The 12,478-nt window shown below is 41.3% G+C and overlaps 1 protein-coding gene across 2 annotated transcripts in view; it reads right to left on the minus strand.

Moving 5' to 3' along the window:
- NBAS (NBAS subunit of NRZ tethering complex) overlaps positions 1-12,478 on the minus strand; it is a 365,227-nt gene that overhangs the window by 129,013 nt on the left and 223,736 nt on the right. For both annotated transcript variants that reach the window (XM_032652473.1, XM_032652472.1), the window contains 2 exons: positions 3,336-3,412; positions 2,810-2,947 (listed from right to left, as the gene is read on the minus strand). In XM_032652473.1, coding sequence (XP_032508364.1) covers positions 2,810-2,947; positions 3,336-3,412 — 215 coding nt within the window. The remainder of the gene's footprint in view (positions 1-2,809; positions 2,948-3,335; positions 3,413-12,478) is intronic.

The raw sequence follows: 12,478 nt of genomic DNA on the forward strand, positions 1-12,478 counted from the left end.
CGTGAGCCTTGCTGGCTTCTGTTTGCCCTAGGCTTTAATGCTGCTTCCCGAAGCAATGACCCTGACCAGCAGCTGCCTTACACTACTGGGCCCAGAAAGGGAACGGCTACAGGTGTCAGGAACCACGTCACGGGGTGGGTGAGTATTCCAACAACCAGGAATCTGAGGCCAAGGCCTAGGGTGAGGCACGAGACCTCCAAGGGACATCTTCAAGGGAAAGAACAGTTTGACAGGAAAGCGGTGACAGGAACAAGACCAAGAGCTAAAGGGCAGCGATGGTGAGTTGATATAAGATGAAAGGAAGAAACGGAAATTGGTGTAAAGGGTAGAAAAGGGCAGGAATCAGGTTTCATCATTCTTCACACTGTAACACCAGGCTCTACGTCCTTCACAGCTGGCAGTCAATCAATGCTGGGTCGATGAAAGGATGGGCAAAATATAAGACCTGAAAATAAAACACTCATACTTTCCGTTGGGAATACACAAGAAACCAAGATGGGACACACCTTTTACTTCTAACCCTCATCTTGCAGTGTTCTACTTCCTCTCTCTGCACGCTTTAGTCACAGAAATCTTAGGTGGGGTTTCTTACAGTGACTTCAGTATCTGAAGTAGGAAACAGTGACTGCCAGATATAAAGGCCAGGATGGAATTTACTGGTTTTCTCCTGCCTTACCTCTCTCAAAGACAGTTCAGGATTTGGGATTTACCTCTCTCAAAGACAGTTCAGGATTTGGGACTTACCTCTCTCAAAGACAGCTCAGGATTTGGGACTTACCTCTCTCAAAGACAGTTCAGGATTGGGGACTTACCTCTCTCAAAGACAGTTCAGGATTTGGGACTTACCTCTCTCAAAGACAGTTCAGGATTTGGGACTTTTAATTTTTGGTTCAAAGTAATTTACTATCGGGGAAAACAGGAAAAATACAGACTGCACTAGAACTTCCCTTCAAGAGGACTACTTTAAGCTTTTAGGTAATGAAACCGAAGATCAGGCCAAAATGGGGCTCTGCAGCCAGCTCTTTGGCTTCTGTCACAGTCTGGACATGTGGTCTGTCTGGCGAGGGTTTCCAGTCCTCTCACCTGCAGCTCCTCTAATCCACCTTTACGTAACTGTCTCTCATGGATTTATGGTAAGTGGTGAGTTCACTGAGGTCAGACAGCCATAATCACCTTCTCATCTCAAGACTCGCTCAGAGGCCGTGGCACACATAAGGTGCTCGGGGCGGGGTTTAGGGCTAGACCAGCTGACCAAGTGGCCTTTCAATCCTCTGTATTCATGAAAGGTGGAACACAGCGTTGGGCATGCAGTGTGACCTTAATATAGATTACACACATGGAAATAGTACATACTACATGGGAGTCCTGAGCCAATTATCCAGCACTTGTGTATGTACTACTGAAAAGATAAAGACATTTAAAAGCAGACACCAGCAAACGCCATGAATACTCTTTGCCAGCCAACCAATTGAATGGAATAAGAAAGACATTAAGTAAGTACACTGCTCCAGAAATAAACCTGCCACACTTCCACCTATTTAACCACTTCTTGCCCTCAGTTTATAACACAGTAGGTCAATTCCTTATTTCACATAAAAACATACCTGTGATATAAAAGCAAAACAAAGGAAAATTACTAGAGTATAGGATAAAAGTACTGCACAAAGCAGCAGTAGCTACTGAAAACAAAAAAATAAATTCAAAATTTCCAAAATAAAGTAATATATCAACTGGATAAAAAAAAAAGAAGCAGCCCTTTTCTTGGCCAATTTCATCCTAACATACCTATTCCTGAGAACAATACCCACTGACATTGATGATGCCCTTGGGAGAGTAACCTGCGTGGCACAGGGTTCCCCCACCCACCTTCCTCTTTTTAAATAAAAACTGATGAATGAAAGCCATAGATTTTGCCACGAATGGAATGTTTTCACATACTTAAAGGTTCTTAGATATGTTTTGGATGGCAGAGGCAGCTAGAACTTTGATACTCATGTGAAATTATTTCTTTATAGTCTACTTTGGGTCGGAGAGGAAGAATTCTGCCTCAGTAAAAACTGAAGCTTGGATTCGTACACAGAGTGGATTTGGAAGTCTGATCTATTTGCTTACCTACTCTTAAAGTGGTAATTCTCTTAAAATGTCCAGTATAAAAAGGAAATAATTTCCAAACGCTGATGATTAAAGGTGGTGTATACAAGTAAACCTAGAGGGCTTCCATTTTCCAGCGGCATCTGGAACACTTCCGTGTCCACAAAAGAAGGCACGTGTAACTTGAGGCCACGTTTAGGTGCTCTAACTCAGAAATTAATAATAAAGTTAAATAAAAGTGTCAGAAGCTTGGTGGCAAGTAGGCATAGTGTGCCTCAACATTCCATCTGCATAATTACTACTCTCATATCTCTCTGGCTTAAAAATAAATAAAAGTGCAGTGCTGTTCAAAGAACTACATTGCCTGCTGTCCTAAATTAGACAAAGCCATCTTCCTCTTGAGAAGTGAGTTAAAAAGCTAACTCTCCATTTCTCCTCTCCTTTAGCCTTTCCTAAGAACGCTGTAATATAAAATAAATGACAGAAGAGTTAGGGGATGAACCAGCATTCACAATAAATATTAGAAACTCTACTTCTTATTAATTCCTGGAAAAGCAACTACGTATAACACAGAAAAGGCAAAGGCTGTCAGCCACTGGGAATACAAAGCACTCTGAATACAAAGTGCATCAGTCCCTCCAAAGAGGTAAACGTGTTTTAACTACTTTAGAAAAGCTTAACCCTGCTCAATAACAAGGTGGAAACCATGAGGACTCACCCTGTAAAGAGGATGGCACTTGTCCCTGAAACACGGAGCCAACCGGGCGTAGATCTGTAGGCTATAGTAATAGGCTGCCAGCTGGAGAGAGAGAGCAGAGTGGGGCTGCTTTTCAAAGCACCTGTTAGCGTCTAACACCTAGGAAGGGAGCACGAGAGAAACAGCTCAGCTGAAAGGAAACTGGCACAACCGTCATAAACCATTACATTTCTAGTCCTTACTCTAGAATTTTGGTTCCAAGTTTCTATCATATCAACTAAAGCTCAAGCTCATCTTAATATGACTACATTAAATTTCAGAAGACATTATAAGGCAGATCCTACGCACATGAAAGTAGATTTTAAAATCAACATTTCAGCTAACATTGTAGAATTCACTTTCCGGATACTGACCAGAGTCCTTCCATCTTGCAAGAACAGCCAGAAGGCAGTGAAACATATAACAAACAATTTACTGGTGAAAACCCCCAGTAAAGGCTTAGCTTATTCATTTTTAAGTCCTTGTTTCTTGGAAAGGGTAAACTTACCTGCGGTAAGGCAAGGAGATAAGCAAGAGCCAGGGTCATATCATTTGGTAAAGCATCGCTCGCCAGCTCCAAGAGAACTGAATGTAGAAAACATATATATATATATTGCATTATATTATTAGAGGATCCATGTGACATTCATAGTTACTAAGTGTCATGACTTTAGTCCTTTATGATGTCAACAGTAATTCGTTTCAGAGAACTCTTTAAGATCATTTATGAAAGTCTATTCAGCACCATAGAAATAACAGACTACATGAAACTATGTTAAATGATAACCTTGCCTCGACTCAAATTATGCTGTTTGTTACTTACACAAGAGAAAACCCAATTAGTGCAGCTACAAAGTCTAAGTGCAAATAGATCAGTGAGGATGGTTTCTGCCAGCTAATCTTTTGGTTTTCAAGACCCAGACCAAGCTATAAAATTCTGGATGTCAATGACAGCTACTGTAGAAAATGACCATCTGAGCATTAACGATGAGAGTAACAACACAGCTTTTTGTGAGTGCCGATTTAGGATAAATCTTCTGATTTTACTGCAATTACGATAAGTGGTTTTGTTCTTTCTCTTCACCACACTCCACACTCCAAAACCAGTCTCTTGCTTTGATTATAGAGCACCTTAAAATATCCCAACCATCTACAACTTTTCCACAAAAATTTTTATATAAGCAACGACCTATCAATGTCGCGGCTTTAATAAAGGAGAGAACACTGCCAATAACATCTGTGTTTATATCCATTTTTTTCCTTTTGCGGTATGCGGGCCTCTCACTGTTGTGGCCTCTCCCGTTGCGGAGCACAGGCTCCAGAAGCACAGGCTCCAGAAGCACAGGCTCAGCGGCCATGGCTCACGGGCCCAGCCGCTCCACGGCATGTGGGATCCTCCCGGACTGAGGCACGAACCCGCGTCCCCGGCATCGGCAGGCGGGCTCTCAACCACTGCGCCACCAGGGAAGCCCCATCCATTTTATACTAATAAGGAGGTATTCCATTTAGGGTCTCAAGTGACAAGTACCAGGTAGTCACTGTAATCACAATGTAAATCTTTTGTTTTTAAAGAACGGACTCTCCTAACCTTCACTAACGAAGGTAAACAGTATTTAAATAATTCAAAGTAAATATTTCACTTTGTAAATACACCATATAATTTTTTCCCAGGAGATTCACCTTCCTAATTGTGTCTTACTTGAACTAAAATTTAAAGCCATCCATATAATCTGAGCTCGGCTGACCACTGGAGCAGTGGGTGGGTGTGCGGTGAGAAGCCAGCTGCAAGCGGCTGGAGCGTCAGAGGCTGACCTAAAACTCAGCATGTCCTGCGCATGATCTATGGGGGAAGAAACTGAGCTTTCTCCACTGTGCCTCTGCAAAGAGTTCGCTAAATACTCACTTCCTCTGTGTTCTCCAAACCTCATAAACCAAGTTGGACCACCAGTCAGCCTCAGGCCTCCCAAGGAATTGTACTGTTCTAGAGATGTTTTCTGATCAAAAGCTACTCATTTCAAGGCCCATTTCCACATTCAGCCCTTCACTCAGTACCAATGAGAACTTTCTCTGAACCTAATATTGCTCTAAAATAAGAATCAGAGTTCCTGCCCTTTCAGAGTAAACACACCAAGACCAGAAAAAGTCTTCAAATAAATAATTTAAAACTACAACGCAAAGGGCCCAAATCAAATTTTATACAAACAAGTATGAGAGCAAAGAAGAGTTATAAAATCGCCGAATGTATTCTAGAACACTATCAAAACTGAAGGATGAAAGACTTAAGTTATACATTTTGGACAACAGAAGATGAAAGAAGGAAAAGCATGTAAGCGTAGTCTGCTGAAAACCCTGTACTTTTGAGAAAGATTTACTTAGAGTCTAGAAATTGCACACCCTACAAACACACATAGAAACACACACACACAAGCCCAGGGCTGCCATTTTGGCTTATGTCTGCCTTATGTACTTTACCATTTAATACCTGCCCAGCTGTCCGCGGGACCTTTAATTTGGAGAAAAAACAAAATCCAATAGTTTCACATACTAATAATTCTTCCCTATTATTTTTCTTTCTTTGTTGCTTTTCTTATAAGGTGACCTACAACTGCAACCTTATTTAGTTTTTTTCCACCCCCGTTTTTATTTTCTTCAGGTACTTCCCTTCCTTATGCACAAAAGAGGCCAATTTTCAAACAAGTATATCTAAACCCACTCACCAAAAAACAGCCCTGTCTCTTCAGAGCTCAGGAGCCCTTATTTCAAGTGAGTGGCTGATGCTCCAGCTAGTAGAGGACCACCCCTCTCCCTCTCAGAGTTGTGGTTGGTTAGGACCAGTCTGAAGCCTGCCTGGGAAAATCAGTCCCATGACTGACTATCTTCCCGTCAGACTTTTCTTTTTTTTTTTTCTTTTTAAATCCTGTCATCAACTCAATCTTTCACTCCATTTAATGTGCATTTGGTTATTTCCAAAAACCAAAGCACCCTCAAGGGATAAAAAAATATGGTACCACTGAAGATATTCCTAAGCATATGCTACAGACCCTGAAGGAAATTCCAAAAGGAAAACAACCCAACAAAAAACAAAAACAACAAAAAAGAGCCATGACAGCATGGTTGGAACAAATGCATAGTTCCCAGAAGATACCTTTGAGAGAGAGAATCTCCATCTGAATACGTAAGTTCCAGTAGGTTTATTTTTTAAATAGTTACATTAATTCACAGATACAACTCACAAGATGCTCACTAGCATTTCTTGAACATATATCACTGAATACAAAGCTTTCAGCAGGCAAAAGAGAAAAGAAATAGTTAATTTCCATGAGCTAAAAGTAATGACAAAAATCACCCTCAGAGGAGTCCAAAGAATCATCACTGTTAATTTTCACCAAGCAGTGAAAATAATCACTTTGAAATACAAATATTTGCTCCAAGTGAATAATAGCCACATGGGTTTTATTTCATATATACAAATGTGTGCATCATTTCAAACTTTTCTGCATTTTATAATGCTTTGACACTGGGGGGTCTTGACGATCCTGGTGAGACTGCCCTCCCAGGGCTAGCTAGTCAATTGGCAGGTAGAGCAGACGGTTTCCCGGTGAGCATGCCTTTGATCTACAGGCCAACCAGTTCAGAGCCAACTGTCTGAACCACCCCCTCTCTCTCTGGCTTTTACACTACAGAGGCAATACTACCTCGCCCTGATCACCTCAGGGCCAGGTGCCGGTCAGCCAGAGACCATCCCATAGCCCAGAGTCCACCAGGTTATTCAAATTCTCCATTGTAAGCTTGCTCAAGCGTGCCTACCACACCTCTCCTGTTCCTTCCCACGAAAACCCATACTCTGGCCTCATGCCTTCTGCCTCCAGGTGACCTGAGTGCCTCCCCATGTGGCCCAGGTGGCTTGCTGTGTCTTCTGTTTCTAGGGATTGGTGAGTATAAACTTCTTCCTTCATGACAATCATTTTCATGTCTGGGTGTCTGCCCACACCTGAATAAAACCAGACTCTGGGTACATTTCAGAGCAACAAGTAAAACATCTATAAATGTACAATGAATCCCTGGTGAACAAAATCAGGCAGAATGATACAGCAGGAGGGAAACCATCTTCAGAACCAGAAAGTTACGGGATCAAAGCTAAGACCCACCACTGACTTACTGCACAAGTTTTTCCAATTGATCATCCTGTACCCAGTAACTCTCATATTTCTAAAAATAGTACACTATTCTCCCAGTGAGACACAGAAAACCCCAGAGTCATCTTGGACTTTACTCTCTTCTCCGCTCCCAACATTCAGGTAGTCATCAAGTCCTGCTGAATTATTTCTAAAGAACTGTTTCACACATACTTTCTATTTTCACTGCCACAAACTCTAGATTGTCAGTGTTCAAAACCTGGACTCTTTCAATAACCCCCCAACTTTACCTGATGCCTTCAGTCTTTCTCCTTCCAATCCATCCTTAAAATAGTAGTTTCATACTAATTTTATAGGAATGTTCATTAAGTACTGTGTAATCATGTCTCTCGCCAGCTGAAAACACACACACACACACACACACACACACACACACACACTCTCTCTCTCTCTCTCTCTCTCTCTCTCTCTCTCTCTCTCTCCTACCTTCAATGGTTTCCCATTCCCTAAAGAAGGAAAGCTAGATTTCTTATTTAGCACTCAAGGCCTTCATAAATATGGGCCAGCCATAACTTATGGTTTTAACTGATATTATCTCTACCCTATACCCCAGCCAAATTAATCTGACATTCAAATGACCTATAATGCAAACTCTCTATAAAGAAAGTGCTCATGCCATTCCTCTATAACAATAATAACAGTTATTATTATCATAAAATGAAAATAACTATTTAAAAAAAAATCTGCTTTGATGAGCCAGATATGAGATAGATGCTTCGTATAAATTAGCTCTAAGTGCCACAAAAAGCTCTGCAAAGAATGCAGTATTAACTTGTTTTTACATAGGCTTGGAAAGCTATGTAAATCACCTAAACTCAGAAAGGCAGTTAATCTGTAAAGACAGTGTTATGAACCAAATATTTGTGATTCCCCCAAATTTATATGTTGAAGCCCCAGCCCTCAACATGAGGGTATTTGGAGATGGGGCCTTTGGGAAGTAATTAGGGTTAGATGAGGTCATGAGGAGTGGGATCCTCATGATGGGGTTAGTGCCCTTATAAGAGGAGACATCAGAGTTCACTTGTAAACACTCTACTCTTTCTCCCCACTCCCTCCCTCCCCCGCCCCCCGTCCTGATGTAAAGACACAGTGAAAAGACAGCCATGTGCTAGCCAGGAAGAGATCACTACCAGAACCCAAAAACGCTGGCACCCTGATTTCCAGTCTCCAAACTGTGAGACTAAATTTCTGTTGTTTAAGCCACTTGGTCTATGGTATTTTGTTATGGCAGCCCAAGCTGACTAATACAGACAGGAAACAAGACATACAAAATTAGATATCTCTTCTTGTCAATATGTACCAGGCTGTCGACAATATTATGCTATTGCAAGCAATGAACATATGCCATATTTTTCATGCGTGTGAATTCATAGGATAAATTCCTAGAAGCAGAATTATTAGGTTAAACAATACCCGCAGCCGTAATTCTCATAGCTGTTGCCGAATTGCCACGTGTTTTTCAAATTCTCACTTTAAGCCAAGTCCTCACTGCAGCAACTCGACCAGGACTGCTACTTAGCTGGCACAGCTCACCCACGTGAACGTCCATTTGGCCCATTTCTCAAGAGGCTTCTTGACATCTATTTTAACTACACAAGATGAAGATCCCTTAAGGTTGGGGTAAGTCCAAAATCCACTCCACAGGGTAAGCCTTCACTCATATGAACTGACTCCTCGGGATTAACCCTAGGAGAAAGGCACCTGGCCTATTTCCCTTCTCTGGGGAACTACGACTCAGACTTTTGCCCTACTGTCATAGGATGAACTCCAGAGAAATCCAGAATAATAAATTCTATTTAAATTCTTCTGTGATTGGGTTCTGTTACTGGTACAGTCCTTGTGCAGATGAAGACTATAAACTCTAGATAAAGCACAAAAGGCAAGTATCGGAAGGCACTGGAGAGGCACTGAAAGACAGAAACTGGAGGGTAGATGCCATTTGGAAAAATGACATGGCACCAGTGATTTCCCATTTTTACAGCTTCTATCCTGAGGGCAAGCTCCTGTCTGTTCCTTGCCAGGCAGGTAAAATTCGGATAGAGAACCTGAAGTCTTAGAGAACCAGAGCCCAGAAAAACCACAACCGCTGACAAGTAAGAGAGGTCTGATAGTTTCTTATAAAACTAAACAAATCCATAATCTTTGGCCCAGCAAGTCTACCCTTAGATAGTTATCCCAGAGAAGTAAAAACACAGGTCCACAAAAACACTGTACAAGAGTTCACAGCAGCTTTTTCATAATAACCATCAACTGGAAAAAGCCTTCATGTCCCTTAACAGAAGAATGGGTAAACTGTGGTATATTCATACAATGGAATACTTCTCAGTCATTAAAAAACAAAAAAAGAGGGCTTCCTTGGTGGCGCAGTGGTTAAGAATCCGCCTGCCAATGCAGCGGACACAGGTTCGAGCCCTGGTCCGGGAAGATCCCACATGCTGCGGAGCAACTAAGCCCGTGCGCCACAACTACTGAGCCTGCGCTCTGGAGCCCACGGGCCACAACTACTGAGCCCATGAGCCACAACTACTGAAGCCCACGCACCTAGAGCCCGTGCTCCACAACAAGAGAAGCCACCACAATGAGAAGCCCGCGCACCGCAACAAAGAGTAGCCCCCGTTTGCCGCAACTAGAGAAAGCCCTAGCGCAGCAACGAAGACCCAGCACAGCCAAAAATAAATAAATAAGATAAATAAATTTTTAAAAAATCTTTGTAAAAAAACAAAAAAAGGGAAGAAAGGAAAAAAAAAAACCTACTGATAGATGCAGATAAACCTCAAGTTTTACACAAAGAAGACATCCTGTATGATTCCACTGAATGAATTCTAGAACAGTCAAAACTAATCTACAGCGGGGAAAATCCAAACATTTGTCACCTGACTGGGAGTGTGGGGTGGGTGTTTTCAGGAAAGAGGCATCAACTTTCTGGGGTGAGAGAAATGTTCCGTATCTTTAGAGGAGTCAGGGTTACACAGGTGCTGCACTTGTCAAAACTCACCAACCTCACATCTACACTTAAGATTTTTGTATTTCATTGTCTGTAGATGTTATCTCACAAAAAAGTAAGAAATGCTGACTCTAGTTAAAGATATGCACAGTGCCGTGTCAAGGGGTGAAGTGTAATGATGCCGACAACTTTGAAACACGTCAGCAAAGAAGCTGGATTTGGTGGATGGACTACAGCAAGTATAGTAAATGTTCGCTGTAGAATCTAGGTGGAAAAGTAGATGGGAGCTCGCTGTAGGATTTTCTCAACTTTTCTGTGCATTTGAAAATTCCCTTAATAAAATATTTGGGGAAGAAAAGAGAAAAAACTCCTCTCTGAAATCAGTGCCAAATGCTCAAGCTCCCCGTCAGTTATTTTTTTTCCCAAATGGGGTTTCCTGAAAGATCCTTGTAGACAAGTATACACATGCCTCGTCTCCAGCACTAAGGCAGCTGAGGTTCCGGCCACACGAAGCCCATGACCTCCCCACTGCTCCAAGACCAGAAAGACCACAATCACTGGCATCGGGTACACCACAGTCCCCTACGTCCCCAGGTTGGAAGAGAAGGGATCATACCTCTTCCCTCATCCTTAACACAACTGTTGAAGTCATCTTGTGACATCTTTTTTCTCCATAGCCAGATCACAGCTCATCAATCCCTACAACCCAGAACCCCTCCTGACTAATAACCGAAGTGCTGAAGGAAACTGACGGTGGAGGGACCAGTGGGGAAGGGAGTGGGGAGAGACACGATAACTGCCCACACTTCACACCACCCGAACTTTCCCAGCAGCCCTCACTGAGGCTCAATTATTCTTGCAAAGTGGAAATCAAGCCCCCACATACGGGAAGCTTCTCAGAGTTTGAATCTGTGAGCCATCTGATGCGACACAGGACAAAATTATCAATGAGGATCTGAAGTAGACCAGATCCCACGGGGTTTCACTGGGATCCACCAGATGTCAGGCTGGCCACAGACTGGGTCACAGTGATTTTACATTGCCATTTAAGTTCTTTTTTCTTTTCCCCAAAACAGGCCTGCCCTACATTGAGCAGTGTGTATGAATTTAATTTGCAGTGCTTATTCTCGAACCTTGAATACAACGCATTTTCTAAACGTTATACAGCCAAAATCAGGTGAAATCTGCGTCTTCGCCTCCAAGCACTCATTCTCTGCAAAGGAAGCGCCTCTGGAAAGCACTCTACGATAAAGTTAATTCCGGAACTAAATTCACAGAGGAGGGCTGCCCATATTATTGATTTGGAAATCATTAGCCATTAAATCATTCATTTAGCTAAATAAATAATGATCAGTTTTCTTCAGCTAGTCTCCATAAAAACCTTTTCATCAACTTCATTAAAAAATCCTGAGAAGTCAGCTCATGTTGGGAAGTTTAACTTGTACCGTGACCTGCTTCTGAACCAAAGTCAGGAGTCCCAGTTTTACGAGTTTTAATTTGGGTCATTTAACCTATATCATTCATCCAACCTGCTGACTTTCTGACAAGTATTTGATATTATAAAATAGCCAGAGATATCTGTCTCAAATATATTAGCATTATCAAGAGAAATCAAACATGTTGATCATTTTGTAATACACAGGAGTATCAAATCACTATGCTGTATACCGGGAACTGACAGTGTTGTAGGTCAATTATACTTCAAAAACAAGCAAACTCATTGAAAAAGAGATCAGATTTGTGGCTACCAGAGGCAGTGGGTAGTGGGCCGGAGAATTGGAAGAAACTAGTTTAAAAGCAGTACAAACTTCCCCTTATAAATAAGTACTAGGAATGCAATGTACATGATTAACATAATCAACACTGCTGTATATTACATAGGAAAGTTTTTAAGAGGGTAAATCCTAGGAGTTCTCATCACAAGGAAAAATATTTTTTTAATTTTTCCTTTATTTCCTATCTATGTGAGATGATGAGCGTTCACTAAACTTATTTTGATAAGCATTTCATGACGTATATAAGTCAGATCATTACACTGTACACCTTAAATTCATAGTGCTATATATGTCAATTATATTTCAATAAAATTGGAAGTGAATAAAAAGAGATACACCACACATGTCAGGTTCATTCAACTCAGAATGCCATTTAACAGATGCAACAAAAGGCATGCAGGGAAGGGTATGGCCATAGTCTGTTGACTGACTTATTATAAATTTCAAGGGTTAGGAATAAACATCTAAATGTACTTTTTAAAAAAATGAGACGTCTAGTATTCTAATGTATCAGACCTATAAGATCACATTTTATTTGTACCTACTTTATAACAGTGTCACCTGTTTATCTGCAAAAAAAAGGAGATATCAAATGTGAGAGTTTATGAAAATGCTTCATAATTTCATAAACCCAAATGTAAATTAAAGGGATGATTTATATTAAAATCACCTCTATATTTAAAAAGTTCCATTCTTAATATACACAGTAGGTACTCTGAAATGTATTTCCTATTCA

This window comes from Phocoena sinus, chromosome 13 (assembly GCF_008692025.1).
Source record: "Phocoena sinus isolate mPhoSin1 chromosome 13, mPhoSin1.pri, whole genome shotgun sequence".
NCBI lineage: Eukaryota > Metazoa > Chordata > Mammalia > Artiodactyla > Phocoenidae > Phocoena > Phocoena sinus.